General features: G+C 35.5%; 1 protein-coding gene across 2 annotated transcripts in view; it reads left to right on the top strand.

Moving 5' to 3' along the window:
- Positions 1-19,427, top strand: part of Aldh1a1 (aldehyde dehydrogenase 1 family member A1) — a 144,954-nt gene that overhangs the window by 58,106 nt on the left and 67,421 nt on the right. The window contains exon 3 of one of the 2 annotated variants that reach the window (XM_076846054.2): positions 2,102-2,230. In XM_076846054.2, coding sequence (XP_076702169.2) covers positions 2,155-2,230 — 76 coding nt within the window. In that variant the 5' untranslated portion in view covers positions 2,102-2,154. Of the gene's footprint in view, positions 1-2,101; positions 2,231-19,427 lie in introns of those variants that run through there. The other variant, XM_076846055.2, reaches the window with a different exon arrangement.

The following is a 19,427-nucleotide window of genomic DNA, read 5'->3' as shown; positions in this document are numbered from 1 at the left end:
AGGTTGTGTTTGCTGTTGTGCTTGGCGTTTGCTTTGCCTGTGATCTAAGACACCAGATGACCAGTAATCTCACTTGCCCTTTCTTTTCCTACTCTCTGAGGGCTCTGCATACACCTCCTCCCCCCACCCTCACAACCTTGCCTGCCCTTGGCCATGGCCCAGCTCCCTTGCTCCTAGAAAGATGTCTGGGGTGGTTAAGATTCCGCAGGTCACACCTTGGCCTGTCAGGACCTGGCGCCTCCTGTGCCCAGCATTAGCCCATCGCTTCATTTCACCTCCAAAGAGTCCAGCGACAAGTCTGCCTTGTTAGACTCAAATCTCAGTGAGCCCAAGGCAGCCGGCAGTTTCCCGTTTGGTTTCCTGTCATATCTCCTTATGTTTTGGCAGTCTGCGACATCCACAGTTCTTATTAACCTCAGTGAGAGCCATGCCAAGGCGAGTGAATGCTAGGATAGGCGACTTGACTCCAGGGTTTTTACACTTAGTCTGCACAAGGTCAGTATTTACAAACTGCATATGGTTGGGCTTGAATTCATGATAAATTTTTAAAGTTTTAGTTTGATTCAAATCCTCCATAATATACTAAAGCTATGCAAAAGCCGAGGGGACTTGCCCATGGCACTTCCATTTGAAAGGTTTAATTCAACTTTATCATGAGCTTTGGACTTCACAACATCTCTGAAAGATGGGAGGGTAAATATTTCTTCCATTTCACTGCATTCTATTCAATTATTATCCACTCATTCATTTAACAAACTTTTTTGGAGAATTATTTGTCAGCTTTTTGTCACTGTGACCAAAATTCCCAACCAAAACAAGTCAATGAAAAGACTGATTTTTGGCTCATGGGTTCAGAGGACTCAGTCCCTTGTCAACTGGTTCCATTTCCGTGGGCCTGAGGTGGCACATCATGGCAAAGAGCATGACAGAGGAAAGCTGCTCTGCTCATGGCAACCAGTACGCACAAGGAAAGAGAAAGGGGCCAGAGAGAAGATAAATCCTTCCAGGACATTTCTCCAGTGACAGACTTCTTCTGACTAGGTTCTACCTGCCAATAGTCCATTCAGGTATCAATGAATTAATCATTTAGGCAATGACTAATCATTGCTCAAAAGGCCCATGTTGGAACCTCACTGCACTGAGGACCATACTTGCAACACATGAGCTTGTGGGTGACATTCCAGATTGAAACTATACCAAGAACTTTCTCCACTTAGCCCTGATTTTGGAGTGGAACTAAGGAACAACATATTGAATTATGTTCTTACCAGAGAAGCAGAGAATTGGGCAAATTGTACACATAGTAAGTGCAATGACAGATAAGCAAAGAACAGCAGAGTGATCCAATTTGACAGCGTAAGAGGGCACAAGTGAAGGCTGCTCAGAGGAGACAGAGCCTGAGCTAAGACCTAGAGAAGCAAGTCATTGCCAGGAAAAGAGGACACAAAAGACCCTGACATTCTGCACCTATTTACCACTTCTATAAACCCTATGGCATTCTTATTCATATCATTGCCTCTTTTCATATGTTTCAATCCAGGTTTAATGCAGTTATAGGACATAGGCAGTCAATTATCAAATAGCTGGCAGAGATGGGACAAGGTACTTAGCCTATCTAATTCCTGTTTAGTGCTATTTCCACAAAGTGAAATTATTTCCTCAGGAGGAACGAATGTCATTTGAAGAAGGCATTGAGAGTACAGAAGAATCAAATGATACATTTAGATGGCTTCAACCTATCAGAAAAAAAAAGTCTAAGAATTTTGCCTGAAGTACACCAATTTTCTAAATCCCTAGTACAAAATAAATGGATGAGATTTTCCATTTCTATTTGAAAATGGGCTTATTATGCAGTGACTGTTTAATAATGTCCATGAAGCACAGGCCACTACTTAAATTTTGCTAAACAAAAATAGTACCCAATTACAGTAAAATTCTATACTTTTTTGGGTGTGTGTGTCGGGGGGGGGTGGTCATTAGAGAATGTAGAAATTTGCTCTTACCCAGCCAAAGAGAATGTATTAAATCATTTTATTGAATAATGAGAGGAAGTGAAACAAGTAAAAGAACATAAACACATTTCTCCTGTAAATTTTCCTAGAAAAACAACAGGAAGACCTTTACCAAAAAAAAATCACTTAGAAAAATTACTCAATGGAAAACCACAAGACTGAGAATGACATCTCCACCGGTACTTGCTGTGCAGCTCCGGATGCTCCACTTGAGCAGGGTAGGCACTTGGCTTCTATTATATGTAAATAGTCATTGTATTTCAGTTAACAGTGTTTCATTGGATAAGTTAAATGACATTCCAGAAATAATTAGAATCATAAAATCCTACACATAAAAAGGTAATGTTTAAATTTACAACAAATTAAGTATCTTGCATGTATTAATAAACAATATTTTTATGAGCAGATATTTGAGGGAAAGAGTTCATACAGACATCTCAGGAAAACCTTGAGTTTCCAGGAGGCCAGATTATAGCAACTGCTGTTATGCTGTCTGTAATTTATTTTAAATACTTTAGTATAGACAGAATAATGTGTGGGTGGATGAAATACCTGTGTTTTACACGCTGGAGTGAGTTTATTTTTTGAAATATGCTAATGAGGAATCCACTACCCAAGGGTAGTTGGACCATTTGAAAAACATCAATCAGTGTTCTATAACTCACAAGTTGTAATTCTTAGTGTAATGACTAAATAACTATGAGGTTTTCTGTTTGGGGTATAAGGAACTGAACCGAGTGTGGCTTCATGCTGAGCCAAGTCCCTAAATCCCTTTTAATTTTTTATTTTTAGACAGGGTCTCTCTAAATTGAAAAGAGTGGTCTTGAATTTGGTGATCCTACTGCCTCAGCCTCTAGAATAGGTGGGATTGTATGTGCCATCAGGCAGGCCCATAAATCCCGATGGCTTCTAACACCACTTCCCATCTGCAGTACAAGAGACATTTGAAATACCTTTTTCCCATTGTAAAGGTGATATGAGAACATGATGAACCCATGCTTACCATCCTTCAAAACTGAGCCCTGGCTCTAGGACTCTCATTCTTGCCCATGGCCCAGGGTATAATAGAGAACTTGCCCAATTATAACTAAAGACTAGCTGATTCTCCCTCAAAACTATTGTCACACAGGCCCCAGAGCAGTTTTTATGCATGGTACTGGCCAGTGTCCTATGGATGGAGAGCTGGGACTTCACCTAGTTTAAAGAATGGGAATTTAAATGTTGTGTACCCTTAGTGAGAAATCTGTGCTGGATTGCATTTGAAACTTACTTTCCCATAATGTCCCTCATGGTGTGTGGAAGAAGGAAGTTGGAGCAATGGTTACCTCTAAGTGGGGAGAGAAGTAGGGAAGGGTTGAGATAGAAATCAACTTAAAGAGCCTAATAATTGTGATTGGATGAATTGCCTTAAGCCATTTCACCATTCATTTCCCTTTTTAGCATTATTTGGAAAAGCAATTCATATTTCCCTTGTGAAATGTGCCAAGCATCTACTATAAACTGTGTATGTTGGGGAGATCATTACTTGGTGTACCATAACACAAGTTCCTATTCCAAAAACTTCAAAGAATCTATTTCTTGAAAGCATTGCTTCCTGTGAGGAGCTAATGGGATTTCATCTTTTTTGATAACAAGGATCACGCAGCTGGCATTATCTCCCTTTTCACTCTGTCTTTTTTAAAACCCAGAATTGTTTAATGTTCAAATTTATGTCCTCTGGGCTGATACAAACAGCTTTCATTTTAGTTTTCATCCTTTGTTTTAATTTTTGAATTTTAGTCAAATTGCTCTATTTTTATTATAATGAATTTTTATTTTATTTGCTACCTTAAATGCTTTATCCACCAATTGGATTGCAAATACAGACATATTTACAACTAAATTTATCATATAACATGGATTTTAAATGGTAAGAGAATTTGACAGCATTAAAATTTTCCTCTCCACCACAAGTTTAATGTCATAGTAAATAATTGAAGAGTCAAGAAGTTTGTGAACATTAGAAGCTGCAGTATAAAAGCTGAGGGCTATTGTAACAACTTTCAATGTGTACTAAATTATGAGAAAATGGAAAGTGTGAACATTTTAATAAAGAATTTAATTAATGTACTTTTTTATCAAAAGATGGTTTGTTCAAACAATAAAATTAGAAATAAGTTCTCACAATACCTCTTTTACTTGATATCTTTAATAATGTTCATTAATGCTTAATAATGTAATATCTTTCCAAGTTTTCTGTATTTTAACAGAAGATTATCAAGCACAGGTTTTAAATAATCCTCCTATTCCTAATACCCTCACCCATCCCATCTCCCAGCTAATAATAAATGCAGAATCTAATGCAATAAAAGGTTTAATGCCATTGTGAAGCTTGGGTTATTTCAGGTGCTGAATTTGTTCCTTGTAGAAAATCATTCAAATGGGCTGCAGCCATTGATTGGCTATTGCTACTTTCAACATCCATGAAGCAGTGGCCCAATCTTTCTCTTTAACATTTATTTCCTTTGTCCTCAACATCTTTGAGGCTTAAAATTGGAATTACTTTCTTAATCTTCATGTTGTAGTACTTACCATCTCTCTCATTAGTCTAATTTGAGTTAATTAGAATCTATGTTACTTCTCAGACTGTGTTATAGAAGAACAATTGAAGAAAGAGGCACAGACACAATTATGCCATTTTATTGTCTGGAGGAGACAGAAAGCCAGTGGGGCTTCCCTTATTAGGTTAACATCTACCTGACTTCAAAATGTTCCACTGATACAAATAGCAAAGGGGGCCATTGGAAGTTCCAAACTCCATCCCTTTTTCCCTTATATCCACCATACAATCTGATTAATCCTAAGGTGATGGAAGAAAAGAAATGTTCTATGTGTCAAAATGACAAAGTCCATTACATGATTTACAAAATGAGTCGTGTGGGTGATAGTTGTGGGTGAGCTCATGTTTTTATTCTTAAACTGAATTCCTTTTTTGTCATGTTTTATTAAAATCTCCCTTCAAATCTATGTGAATGAAGTATGTGCCTGAATAATCTCTTTGGACAACCACAATGATTTGATAAATGTGAGAATGAAATAAATATAAAAGCTTTGTGGCTCCATTACATCCCAAACGTTGACAGTCTGGCAGTGTGGTATGGTTTGATGCCCCAAAGGAAGCTTTGCTTTTGATGAGAGATTTGCAAAGACTGTTGTTGTAAAGATAAGACACTGCATTCTTAAAAATCGATGTGGTTTAAGCCTGTCCTGAATTTCAATGAAATTCGTAAAAATTTCAAAAGAAACCTGATATGCAATATAATTACATATATTTGCCACTTACTATATTAAAGTGAACTGCCAATTTAATGATTAAAATTAGTGACTATTAAGTAGATAATAAATATGAATGAGTCATTAATGTTTAGCAAATAGATTTTTTAAATTTTCTCTCCAATACATAGGTACCAACAATATTCATTGTGTAGGAAGAAAGATCTCGAAACTCACTCCTTGAGAAAATTCTAATTGAAAATCACTGAGAGCCATTAGAACATGAATAAATGTAAAACAAATGAAAAACAGATTTTAAGGTACCAAGATCAGGTGGTAGGAAACAAAATAAATGTCAGCTACTTAAGAAATCTACATTGAATAAGAAACTACTAATACTCTTCCAAAAGGGATATTAAGGACTTATCTGAAAGATATTCTCCTCAGAGCCCACTAGATTCATAAAAGCACTAGCTAAGTTGTTTTTCCTTATCTTTAAGTAAAAGATAGCATGAAAGCATTGCATATCATTAATAAAAAATAGGTTTTAATTGACTGTAGTGCAAAATTGCTTCTCAAAAATGGATGATATTTTCAGGAAAATTTTCAAGGTAGAACTTTTTTCATAGGTTCACTTAGATAAGTTATACAGAATAATTTAAATAAATATGTTGTATTTTGGGGGATACTATATATCCAGGTATTTTGTGGCTCTTTTAAAACAAATTAAATAATAAAACATGATAAATATGTTTTATTGAAAATGAAAATTCAGTGAGTTATATGGTTGGGTCTGTCTTTAGCCTATTATATTTATTTCTGGTGCAATGCTTATGTCTACGGAACTGACTAACAAGTTATGAGTTTTAATTTTGTTTGCAAGAGCAAATGCATTCTATATGAATCAAAAGGGGAAATTCACTCCAACTTTCTTGACTGTAAAATAAAAACAATACCTGCTTTACTTATCTCCTAGTATTACTTTGAAAACATTATTAAAGTATATATGAAAATTGGAAGACTAATAAAACCTTTTTACAATGAAGTAATAATTCAGGATTTTTAACTAAAATATGGTGTAATTTATGTAATTTTATGTATTCTATTAGTCATTTAAAAATTAAAACAGGTGAATTTGAAATTTTTCGGTCACATTTTATTTAACACCACATATGTAAAATATTAACCCAATATATAAATAATATAAAAAAGTAATATGAGCATTCTCCTTTTCTTTTTCCATTTTTTAGTAACTAAATCTTCAAAGGCCAATGCATATCTTATACTTAAAGCAAATCTCAATCTAAAGGCTAAATTTTTACCATAAATATTTCATCTGTATTGAGATTCATAAAATTTCTAGTTGAGGAAATTGTAGCAAGCATATTTAACATTTTTAAAAGTAAAAATTAAAGATAGGTTCTACAATCACCCTTCCTTACACACTTAGTACCCACAGGTGACCTTAGGCTATTGTGCTGAACAGCATGATAAAATTAAGTAACCATTATAATTGTTTAAAATATGTATTTGTTAATAATAGGATATGCTTTTGTATTTTTAAAAGGCATTGGATCTCAAAATGTAACAAACATTTAAAATACTATATTCTGATAAAGAAGTAAGTTAGCCATCAAATATAAAAAGTAATATCTTGACAAAATGTCTAGGTTTTATAGATTATTCAGCATAATGGATGTCTACCTTGGTTCATATCAGTTTCTGGTATTAGCTTATTAACCTACTCTGTCATTTTTTTGTCATAAAATGACTCTGATATCTAATACTTGCATTCATAATTTTCTCTTTAGAATACAAATAACTCAAATGTTGCCACATTTAAAACATCTCTTATGCCCCTTTTAATTTGATTGAATTTTATTGTGTTTTTACTTTCAAGGAAAGAAAGAAAAAATTCAATTAATTTCTTTGTTCATAAGAGTAGCTTTTTGGTGTAGAGAAAGGATTTGGAGAAGACAAGTTGGGTGTTTTATATGTATGTGTGTGTATATACAGATGTTTTTAAAGTCACAACTTGGAAAATGAAACTATGAACACAATTCTCAATATTCACACTCTACCATTCATTTTCCTAGTCTCGGGAACAATAGAAAATTTGCAGAGTTATAGCAACCATTAAAAAAAAAAATCAATGTTTAGTGCAAGTTATATTGCACTATTTTCTCTAGTTTTATATCTCTCCTATATGTTCTGGAGAATGTCCACTCTTTAGAGAAAGTTTTATCATTTTAATGGGAAAAAAGCTTGCAGATTCGTTCTATTATATTATTTTATACTACCTTGTCACCATTAGGAAACAAGCAAAACTGAATATAACCTTCCCTTCTCCAAGTAAATGGATAAATAGCATTCAGACTCTTGATGTAAAATGTGCTTTGGTTTAATTGACTTAAAGTCTCCACTAATTCCACATGTAAAAATATATGTTAAATCTAGACACCTAGTAAGTATTTCAGAAATTAAATATTTTCATTATTCATGATTTTATTCATTGAAATTGCCTACCTTATTTTTCTCTAAAAATGTCTTCAAGCGACTTCCTGTTTTGGCACTTTAATGAAATGAAAAAAGACAATCTTTGCAACAAAAATCATATAAAATTATTTTCCTTAAAAATCATATGATTTTAAAAATGTTTTGAAAAAAAGTCAGAATACAAACCTTCGTTGTCTGTTTTATGTTTTATGTGAATTTTCCTACTCGAAACCAGTCAGTAAGAAAGTATCTAAAGGACTGGGAACGAACTGATAATTAAAATTAAAATTGCTTCAGTTTGCAAAATCTGTTCTGCCTTACAGATAATTTTGTGTCTGGACTTGGGGTGAACTTAAAAAACTTCATGAGTAAATGGCATAAGCCAGTTCTAGGTTCACAAATTATTCTCCCTTCCATTTAAAATTACACAGAGTGCTCCTGCAATTTCCTTCAGAAAAAGCAGATGCCTTGTTATGTTGCTATTTATGATGTCCTCTGAATAGAGAGGCATTGTAATATCTACATCAGCAATGTAATTCATGGCACTATAAATATTCTGAACTGTCTGGTGACTCCATGATGAGGCAGTGAATTTCAGTGACAAAGGATTGTTCTATGCAGAGAATGATGTGCAAATAAGAAAAGCATGTAGCCTCATTGCTTTAAGAAAAAATAGCTTCTACAAGACAAATCCCATCGCAGGAAGTCTGTTAAAATATACCCGACAGTTTTTATACTGGTATTTTATTATGTATAATCCCATTCGTAATCAGTAATACATCAGTTAAGGCATAGAAAAAAACACTGTTTCACATATTTTTACTTCATAGCAACAGTTATAGTGGGATTTGCTGTACAGAATGTAAAAAGGGAGTTTCCTCTTGATACTCCTTACAAGTTTATGAGCTAACTAAATCTTTTTCAAATTTTAATATACCGACTGGAAAATATGTTTTTCATAAAAGCATAAGGCCATATTTAGCCACCCATATGTGAACACTTATTTATATGGTTCACAACACATAAATACATGCTTAAATTCAAACATATTCTGTTTAAAGCACAATAATTCCTTGTCCTCTTTATTCAAAAAAAATATCCAAACTTGCTATTCTCTGAACATAAAGCTGATGGGAGTTGTCACTTTGTATGTGATGAAGGCCCTTCATGTTCCGATAGGTAGCACAAATGTAAGTCAGCTTTGCTTCTTTACATGTATGTATCTTTTTGTATTTTGAACGGTAAGAATAGAGATGGAGAACTAAAGAATGTGTTGAAATTTTCTTCCATATTCTTCACTCTTCCCTAGACTACTGTGGGCTTTTTGTCTAGGTAGCAATTCATTTCCCACCTCCTTTGTGCTGACACAAACTAAAAATGTTGTGAGCTGGGTCCAAATGGGTACGCCTTCCTCCCTCCTTGCCTGATTAGATTCCTGTAAAAGTGCATTACTCCTACCGAGTTGTCCAAGACCATAACACCTTCTGCTGTGCTCAGATCCATTATGCACCCTCTGCTTCCCTCTTCAGTAAAAAGGAGCAGATTGGGAGATGCATATATTGCTCCATTTCTCAAAGTATGTCCCATAACAGAAGCATGAGCAGTTTCTCAACTTTTTAGAAAATCAAAATTCTGGGCTCTACTTTAATCTACCAAATGAGAATCCCTAGAGAGTGAAAAGCAGAAATTTGTATTTTAAAAAGTATACCACATGATTGAGTTTGAGAATAATTGTGTAGTGAAAGGCAGTGCAGAATGATCCCCAAGGTACAGAGTAAGAAGTAGAACCAGCCTAGAATGCACGTGCCAGTTCTCAGCTCAGATCCAACTGCCTGTGACTCTGTATAAACATCAGCCTCCTCTTGTATCTGTACTTCTTAAGGTCTGTTTGGGTAATACTTTAAACAGAATTTCCCTAGGACCTTACTTAACTTGGATAAATCAATAACAACATGGATGTTCATATTGTAACAATGCAAAAAATGATATCATAATAAATGATGCATGATTTTCGTTAAATGTTTCTTGACTTTGAAGATCACCTTGGAGACAAGGGCTCTGATTATACTCAAAAGTCTCCACTTCTGGGAGCCAGCTTCTACAAATGAGCACATCTGAATATCTAAAAGTGCCCAATAAAATCTTTTTGAGTAGCTTCAGTGTTTTTGTTTGAGAAATAAAATTCTCTGGAAGGATAACTTTGATGCACTGAACCTCATTTTTCTTCATCTTAGTTATCAAAATATGCATCTAAAGAACACTGTGAAATGGTACTTCAGTTCTCTTGGCACTGTCTGCCAATCTAATGCATTAGCACTCTGTTCTCTATTAGCTCATAAATTTGTGCACCCAAGAATGAGCTATGGGCACCATTATGATTGCTTTATTGTTTGCAGCCAAGATTTACTCTCTGTCCCTCTACTCATGAATAATTTCTTTCTCAATTGCCTTTTTGTAATTTCTGTGTATTTTAATTTGACACATTTTTTTTTCAAGTTATCATGGTGGCCTGTCTCTTGCTTAAAATATTTTTTTTAAAAAAGTTGAACCATCTTTCCTCTGGAAGTATTTCACAAATGATCACAGTGTCATATTTTGGAAAAAATACAAAGTGTTCAAAGGGGGTTGGCGCTGACACCATTTCATTGCAATAGATAAATTCTAAATACCCTTTATGAGAATGCACTTTTAAAGTCACAAGTTGTTGAAAGAAGACAAGTTGTCAGGAGTGATTATGCTTAACAGGCTTTATTTCCCTATCTATTAGGCATCCCATCCCCCTTGTCTCTAGGGAGATTTTGTGTCAAGTACAATGAAATTACCATCACTTGGGGGCTGGCACTGTCAGACATAATCCAGGTAAAACACATTTGTGTGATGCAGCCAAGTATATGACTTAGTGCACTCATGATGGGATTCCTTTTGGTCTGAAAATTGATAGGCATAGCCAGAGGGATTATGTAAGTAGTCAAGGGAATGAAATGCAAGGCAGAGAGTGTAACTCTATCCTAGTCTGCAAAGCAAGAGACAGCATGTACCTGGCACCATGCTGGACTAAAGGGTGGTGCCTAAAAATGGAAGCACAGTTACTTTTTATAGTTCAGCTCCTCACAAGGATTTACTCTACACAATATATTAAACAATCTCTTCACACTGCCAATGCTACTGCCAGAGTGTTTCTAAATCATTCCATATTTTGCTGCTCAGAACTCTTTTGGAATTTAGGCTTCTAAATTATGGTGATTAACCATTTAACACTATACTAGGTTCCTAAGTGTTATATTAAAATTCGTTATCTTCATAACAAATTTTAATATAACACTTAGGAACCTAGTACACAAAGATTTCTTGTGTCACCCCCCTAAGACCATGATACATGGTATTCATGTATTTAGCAATTTGTTTAATACACCTACTCTCAGCTTCTAGTGATATAATGCTAGCAAGACACAGTTCTGTAATGATAAGTGGATTTGACAGATTCACAGACACCATAATATGGTGAGTTTCATGGCCAGAAGTCATCAGATGTATTAGATGTTGAAAGAGCTTGAAGGAAGCATGCTGACCCCAGATTTAAACTGTTTGGAGTAGGTTCCCTAGAATAAAGTCACATTAAGGTTGAGAACTGAAGTAGTAATTAATCAAGTGAATAAAGTAACAAACAACAAATTAAAAAAATAGGTAAAATAAATAAACAAAGAGAGAAAAAAAGGAAGAAAATAAAGAAAGATCTCTACAGATGGAGCAAATAGCACATTCAAATTCACATAACCCAGATCAGGGCATTCATTTTGGGAAACCAAAGTAACACAGTAAAGCTCAGCATCTATGGACAAAGTAGAGAGGTGAGGCTGGGAGATAGAGAAGGCCTAGAACACAAAACAGCTTTGATACAGCATGCTAAAGAGCTTGGATTTTTGCATCCAGAGAACAATAATACTAACAATGCTAACAGTCTTTAGCATTTGCAGTGAGGTTACTATAACTCACTATTGTGTCAGGAGAATTATCTGAATTTTTGGAGAGAAGATTGAAAGGATCAAGACTGGCAGGATATTTAGTGATCTATTATAGCATTTTCATTCCTCATAAATAATTCTAAAGCACAGTGCATGAAATATTGTAGATACTCAATAAATAACTGGTAAAGTATTATTTAAAAAATTTCCTCTTGCACTATATTGTCTAGTGTGAGTGTAGGGAAACAATACACTCCTTCTAACAAATTTTTAAATATCTCTTTAGAATTCTTTTAAAGCTAAAAAGCTTTCCTTTGGAAACATGGTCACATCACTAATAACCTATTATGAAGCATTCAAATGGAGTGGGAAGGGATTCCTTTAAAGAATAACTTTTACCTTATCCCTGGACTTTAGCATCAAACTTACTTAACCCCAGTCATTATATAAAGGCAAAGCACTTTGGACATGGCCTTTCTCAATATTATATAGGAGAAAGGTTTTCACCACAAAGCAATTAGACCTTGTTATCACCTGTTACGACATTTATGTAATCAGTTCTCCTCCCCGCCTCTCTCAAAATGCAGTGTCATTGATGTGGTACCTGATTGCCAAAACATTCATCAATATATTTACTGCCTACATTCCCAACAGGTAAAAATCGAGAGGCTGTGTGAAACTTGATTCTGAAACAAAGATTGCTGCCGGAAAAACTGAAAGCTTCTTAACCCCAACTGCTTTCAACAAGGCAAGCAGATGATTAACAATTTTATTTGCAAACAGGTGCAGGGATGGGAATCAGTTCATCTATTCATATTTTATTTTAATAGAGAAAATTTTAGTTAGCCATTCTTTAAACATTTGAATGCAAAATAATTCATGTTTTTAAGATGGGAAAAATCATGTTAATGTTTAATTTGCCCTTTCTAGGCATATAATTTGAGTCAAATGATTATATTCTATTGCAAATAAGTACCTAATAATCAGTTTGAGAATGCAAAGTGCATTCTCAAATACATTCTCATACATTAAAAAGCTTGAAAAGCAAGCCCATTGAACTTAAAGCCTTGTTGCATGATTAGGAACACAGAGGTCCTAAGAATCCAAGTCCTTCCCTTAGCTAGCCATGCATGGTTAACTTTTGGAGGATGGACCTGGAAGCCTGACCTTTGACTAGAATCAACATTATATCCACTTGATCTAGCATCTTCATTTTATATTAGGATTTTCCAAATTGGAAGCATGAGTAGATTATGAAAAGCACCACTTGCAATAATGTTTCAACATATGTAAATCAATAAACATAATATACCACATCAACAGAATAAGGAACAAAAATTATATTATTATCTCAATAGATCCAGAAATTCAATCTATAAAATTCAATATCCATTTATGAAAAAAAATCCCTCAACAAACTAGAAAAAAATTTACTTCAACAAATAAAGCCTATGTATGGCAAACCCATAGCCAATGTCATACTGAATGGTGAAAATCTGAAGTGTTTTCCTCTAAGGTAGGAATAAAAAAAAGGATATCCACTTCTACCACTGTTCTTCCATACAGTAATGGAAATCTTGGCCGAAGTAATAAGACAAGAGAAAAAAATGAAGGGTATCCAAATGGGAAATTATTCCTATTTGAAGATAACATGTTTTTATATACAGAAAAAAAGTAGATTTTACCAAAGCAAAAAAATTACAACTGAAAAACAAATTTAGTAAGGTTACAGAATAAAAAATTAGCATGTGAAAATAAGTATAATTTTTATACACAAGTAACAGACTTGCTGAAAAAGTAATCAATAAAGCAATCATTTGCAATAGTTACAAAAAATAAAATTCAATTAACTGGGCATTAATTTACATTTTGATCAACTATTAGAGTCACTGGCCTCTATGGAGAATATCTTAGTTTATCATTCCTTCTTTGATTTCCACTGCCAATATTTAGGTAAAATTTCTCAAATGCATGTGAATTTCATATATTGATTTGTGTTCCTTGGTAGCTACATAAGCTCCAAGAGATTTCTTTGAAAAAGGTTTGAGGATAATTCATAATATAATCATTGACTATCTTGATATAATCATTGTTTAATTAGTTGGTCTTCCTAAGACATAGTAACCAAAGTTTTCTATTAAGCCATTATGCCATTTTCTTACCCATGAAAGATACTGAAATTAGGGATGACTCTTTTTGTTCCTTCTCACAAATTGTTTTTGTTGTTGTTATTGTTGTTGTTGTTTTAGGATAGGCTGAGTTGGTTCACAATAGCATAGGTAATATAGTTTATGTTTCACAGTTTTCTAAATTATAGAGCAAAATGTAGATCTTCTAACATCCTAGAAGAGCATTGACATTCCATAACATCACCCTGAAGTGGGTAGGGATAAAGAATTGAAAAGGCATTGTGATTCTGAATCTGAGACTATTACTAAGGAATCACAGCATTGGAAAGGATTCTCCTTATTGAGTGCTCTCTGTGTAAGACTGGTGGACCCAGTGGGTCATCATCCAATCATGGCAGTGACAGCTGGTTTTAAAAAAATTCCCAGGCAGAGCTCCCTGCTGCAACAGAACCCTGGCATTCCTTCTGAGAAGTTGTTTCTTTGAATGGGTCATACTGTTTCTCTTTCAGAAATCTAGGATTTCTATCCTCCAGTTATTTCGCAAAGATAATTACTTTCATTAGTAGAGCAAAAACTTACTGTTTTTGCTATTTACAGCATTACTTATTGAATTATTTACCTTACATTATTTATATCAAATACTTGTTGAAATGATATATTTATCATGTCATATTTAACCCAGTGTATATGTGTAATGTCATGTATCATGTTACCATAAAATACAATTGAAGAAAATTTTATGAAATAATACCTACCCTTATGACATGAAATCCACACTTATTTTTTTCTGCTACCTTGTATATTTTAAAATGTTGATCTAAATTGATATCATTACTTTTTGGTTGTACACTGTATTTGGATTTTTTGATTGAAAAAAATACAGTTTTAAGTCATATTAAATTATTTTTACAAATATTTTTTAAAATATGTCTTTTTAAGGATCTGGGAGTTTTCCCTACCGATAACTGAAAGTGGCCAAAAGCTTAAAGCAAAGAAATGAAGTGATCCTTTTTGGGATTTTTAAAAGATTATTCTGCCTGCCCCAAGGAATGTGGCTTGGAGGAGACGGTCCACTTGAGGTGTTCCCCACCTGTTCAGGAGCCTGGTGCCTCACTGGGTAGCAGTGGTGTCCAGCCTCTGCTTATCATGTTCAGGAGGCACCTGGATAATGAGAGCTTGAAGATGCTGTGATCTCCACCTTGTCAAAGATGTGACCTGGGAAACAAGGAAGTAGAAAAGATTAGTCTTATTTGGGGGGCTGGGGCTTCGAAACATCAAAATAGAGACTACCATGTACCAGCCATGAGGGCTTTGTGATCCACTTGGTTCTAGAATTATAGTCGCTGGCTTATTCATTCATTCAAGTCTCATGAAGTCATTCCTATGTTCAAGACCATGGTGAGTGTCTGATCCTGAAGGAGATTCACACGTTTTTCCCTGAAAGAAAATAGAACCTATTTTCCCCCAAAACACATCACGTGTTTTCGGTATTTCATTTTTTCCTTTTCTTATGTAAAATTCTCTGAAAGCCTAGCCTGGCTTATTTGTACTGAGAGGGACTTCTAAGATCAGAAAAAAAAAAAAAAAGAAAAAGAAAAATGAACCCTCTCACTACCAACAGCACGAGGGGAAATGAAAGAAAAAAAAAATCAGTTACTTGGTTCAAACTGGTCTTCTCTGTGGAAAATGCTTCCAGTGATAAACCTTTTCAGGTTCTGGGTTTTGTTTTAAAGAGTGGGCATTCTCTTAATTCTGTATTATAATATTTTATATGCCTTTTCAAAACATGTTGGGCTAACTATTAAGAGAATCAGTTCTCATGAAGAAGCCAAAGATGAATGAAAGAGACTCCATTATTCATAAACACACACCCTTTCATGTATTTAAGCTACCAAGAGTCGTACTGGCAACAGCTGAAACACGATTACAAAATACTAAGGGACATAAGATAAAGATCTGAGCAGTAGCATAGAACAGGAGTAGGGTTATTCAAAGCACACTTTCTCCCAAACCCCAGCATACACAATAACTCCCTCTGTGAGTAGCAGGTTTCGGTAGAAGATCAAAGAACTAATACTTGAGACTATATCAAGAAATCTAGTCATTAAAGAGCCAAAAATGTAGATCAGAATCTTCTTCCAGATTAAGTCAGGATATGAAGCAGAGGAAAATGAGCAAAAATATCTTTCTAGTAAAGTGAAGATTAAGAAAAAAAGAAAGAAAGAAAAAGAAACCAGTAATCTCTAGTTCAAAGTGGACCCTTGAAAGGTAGGGCACTAAAATATGGTGTCTATTTGGAAATCTGTAGGCTGATAACTGCAACCACCACCACCACCCAATTGCTAATCATTTGTCCCAAGTTTCTGAAAATTATAAAACCAGTATAGAAAATTTAAGTCTCTAAGTAAGAAACAAGGCATTTAGGAAAATTATCCAATAATCCTGGTACTTTTATCACTGCAGGCAGACTGGTTTCAATAGGAAGCCATTAATAAGTTTCTACTTGCCCCAGATAATTGGTATTTGGTATTTTTTATAGGTGGTTTGTAAAACTAATGAATATTTTGTTACTCTTGCTTTAACTTGTAAAATGAAACATTTAAAACCAGATGATCCCAGTGCACTTCCCAGTTGTCATCTCTTCTAGGATAAAGCCTTTAAAGGATAAAGCCAGTGGTTCAGAACACATACACCTATGAAAACAGAGCCACTTTTCTGACAGTGGAGAATGGATCTGAGCTATGACATTTCTGGTAGATGGCACCACTAGGAGGGTCTTGAGGAGCTCTGAATGGTGTCACCGTGCTGATGGCTAATTCAACATGTTCCATAAAAGCCACAAGTGGGCATGTGATTCCACACCACATCTACTGTCAGAGATCATATTTTTAGTCTGAGGTAATGTACTTTTCTCTGGATTTAACCCACAATTATGGTTCGACCTTTATTTTCTTGCATAGTGAGTCAGCATTTTTTGATGCGGATAAAAACATAAATGAATTTCCACACCTGCGATTATACAGCCCATAAAAATATAATCTGCAGTTTTATCATTTCCCATGACATTCTCCTAACCTTGTGCTCTTTATAACTCAAAGGGCCCTTATGTACGAGCTTTTGTAACAGGGCGTATACCTTGTGTACATACCTGAAGCCTTGTTTGTCTGTGGTTGCTGTGGTGGTATCGACAAGAGCATTTTTGCAATAGGTGTTGCTGTTTGCATCAAATCTTTAATTCCCACTTGACTTGTCAAAGCCCAGGAAACGCAGTGACATGTGACTGCCTTCCCTTGTGTGTGCACAATGCCACCCAGCATTGCGTGACTCCTGTGTGCTGGTCTTGTGAAGGCAATTGCCATCTTGGCAAGCCCTTGAGGGAGCACCTTGTCCTGAGGAAAAAATCAAAGTAGAATGTTTCTGAATTTGCCTAATAGTCATAGTTCAAGTGCTGTGAAAATACTTGTCTTCTGTTCATTAATAGCCATTTTGTAGATATGTATGAGAGGGGAACATCACTAAAGAGATTAGAACATGATTTCAAACATATCATTTCAAGAACATATAATAGCCTAGTTTATCTTAAAATGTGTGAGTCTTAAAGCAACTGTTCACATATAAGTAAGTGGAAATATAGAGTCCTGGATAGGAGCCAATGGGGCCAAGTTCCAGAAGGAAATACTTGTAATATACTGCATTATTCAGGTCTCTAATCTCTTGGATTGTTATATAATGTTTCGTTCCACTATTTCAAAATGCTTTCAAACCACAGAAGGTCTTCAGCTTTGCAAATAAATGACTGTGCCAACATGTTTCTGCCACCCTGTTGAGCCACACTGTTAGAAGAAGTCCCTTAGCATAAGTTATTTTTGAGAAACTAGATTCATTTGGTTGGAAGCACCATAATTTTAATAACCATTTAGTATAAGAATCTGGAATCTTATTTTGTTTTAATTGTGTTCAGGCATTAGCTAGGAGCAATGTAAGGTGTAGGGGAGAGAACAAGAGGACTAGAAAATTATTCCCGTTCTCAAGCTGCTCAAAGTCTAGGATAGGAAACAGACACATAATCACAATTATAAAACAGCATGATTGGATTATAAGCAAGATTTCTAGGCCCGTGCTGAGATGAGGAAGAAGAAATAGAATTCTGATGGCATAATTTGAATTCCTGGATTCAGCTGTCTGAGGCCTACTCTCTTCTTGTTCTATTTGTTTGAATGCATTCTGTTTTATTTTGTTTTGCTAAAATAGTTTGAGCTGAGTTTCTCTGTAGTTGAAAATGTTCTCATTGACATAGAGAATAAAAGTCAGACAAGAGTGGAAGCAGAGAGCTGAACCTAGAGGAATTATAGGTTCTAGATGAGGGTAAACATGGTATTAAAGAAAAGAGAACACACCTCAAATGAGCCAGACCCAGGGACATCTTAGAGGTATGAGTTAGGGAGAAAGGGAGGGAGAAGGTCATGACTGCTCTCTATAAAGCGCTCTTCACTTGAATATCTAGACAAGTAAAAGAGGTACTTGGAGACATAGGGCAGTTCTCCCTGGGGTTCAGTCCAAGCCAACCTACAGAGTCTGCTGCACCCTATTAAGAAACCAAGGTGAAGAAGCAGAGACCAGTCCTGTATGCATCTCCTCCTAGACCCCCTGAGTTGTTTCCAAGCTCTGTATAAACAGCCTACAGAGTGCTCTGCTCCTGCATGGAGTGGCTGGGCAGGTCAGAGGTGAAGGGTCTGCTGAGCTTGGTGATGGCGTGAGGGTGAGTGCGCATGCTCTACTTCCCTGCCTCCCACCCTCATCTTTGAATCCCATCCTTGCAGGTAACTCCAGGCAGGGCAGTAGTTCAACCCCAGCCCTGGAGGAACAGGTGACACGAGTTTCAGGGAGGTGGTGGTGCATCTGTGCCAGCAAGCAGCTGAAGAGGGACTTCTCTGCCCCTATTCAGACACTGGGGATCAACCAGGTTGATTTGTCTCTCAGGATGGAAATGGGGAGGAGGGAAGGCTAGGCAGGCTCAAGATAGATGGTAGTCCTGGGAAAAATTCAAACTACTAGTTTAAGTCTGCAAGCTCTGAATAGCTCCTTCAGCTGGTTCAATCTACGTGTGAACACTGACAAATCGGCATGAAGGGAGTGAGCATGAGGTCCACACGTGAAAACACGTGCACGACGTATGGCTCAAGGTTATGTGGCCCCTCTCACAGGCAATCAGATGCATTTAAACTAAAACTAAGCTAAAGTATCATTTGATGGCTGATAATTTGGAGCAGGCAAATGAGAGGTTAGAGTGAGATTATCGTTTTGGAATTATGACATTCACTTTATGGTACTTAAAAACACAGAATAGCCTTACCCTGAACCAGATAATATCTTAAGGATATTGTTTAGCGAAAGAAAAAGTTATGTGCATAAAATGCTCACTATAAGCATTCCATGGAATATCAAATACATTCAGGAAAGCTCAGCTCAATGGCAACAGGCAAACGAATAACAAAACACTGCAAAAATGTACATAAATATGCAACTAAAACCCTGTGGAAATATGGAAAGTAGTTATGGTAACTTTTTAAATAAAT

This window comes from Callospermophilus lateralis, chromosome 2, assembly GCF_048772815.1.
Source record: "Callospermophilus lateralis isolate mCalLat2 chromosome 2, mCalLat2.hap1, whole genome shotgun sequence".
NCBI classification, from domain to species: Eukaryota; Metazoa; Chordata; class Mammalia; order Rodentia; family Sciuridae; genus Callospermophilus; species Callospermophilus lateralis.
The sequence above is the reverse complement of the archived record's forward strand: the minus strand, read 5'-3'. Positions and strand labels throughout refer to the sequence as shown.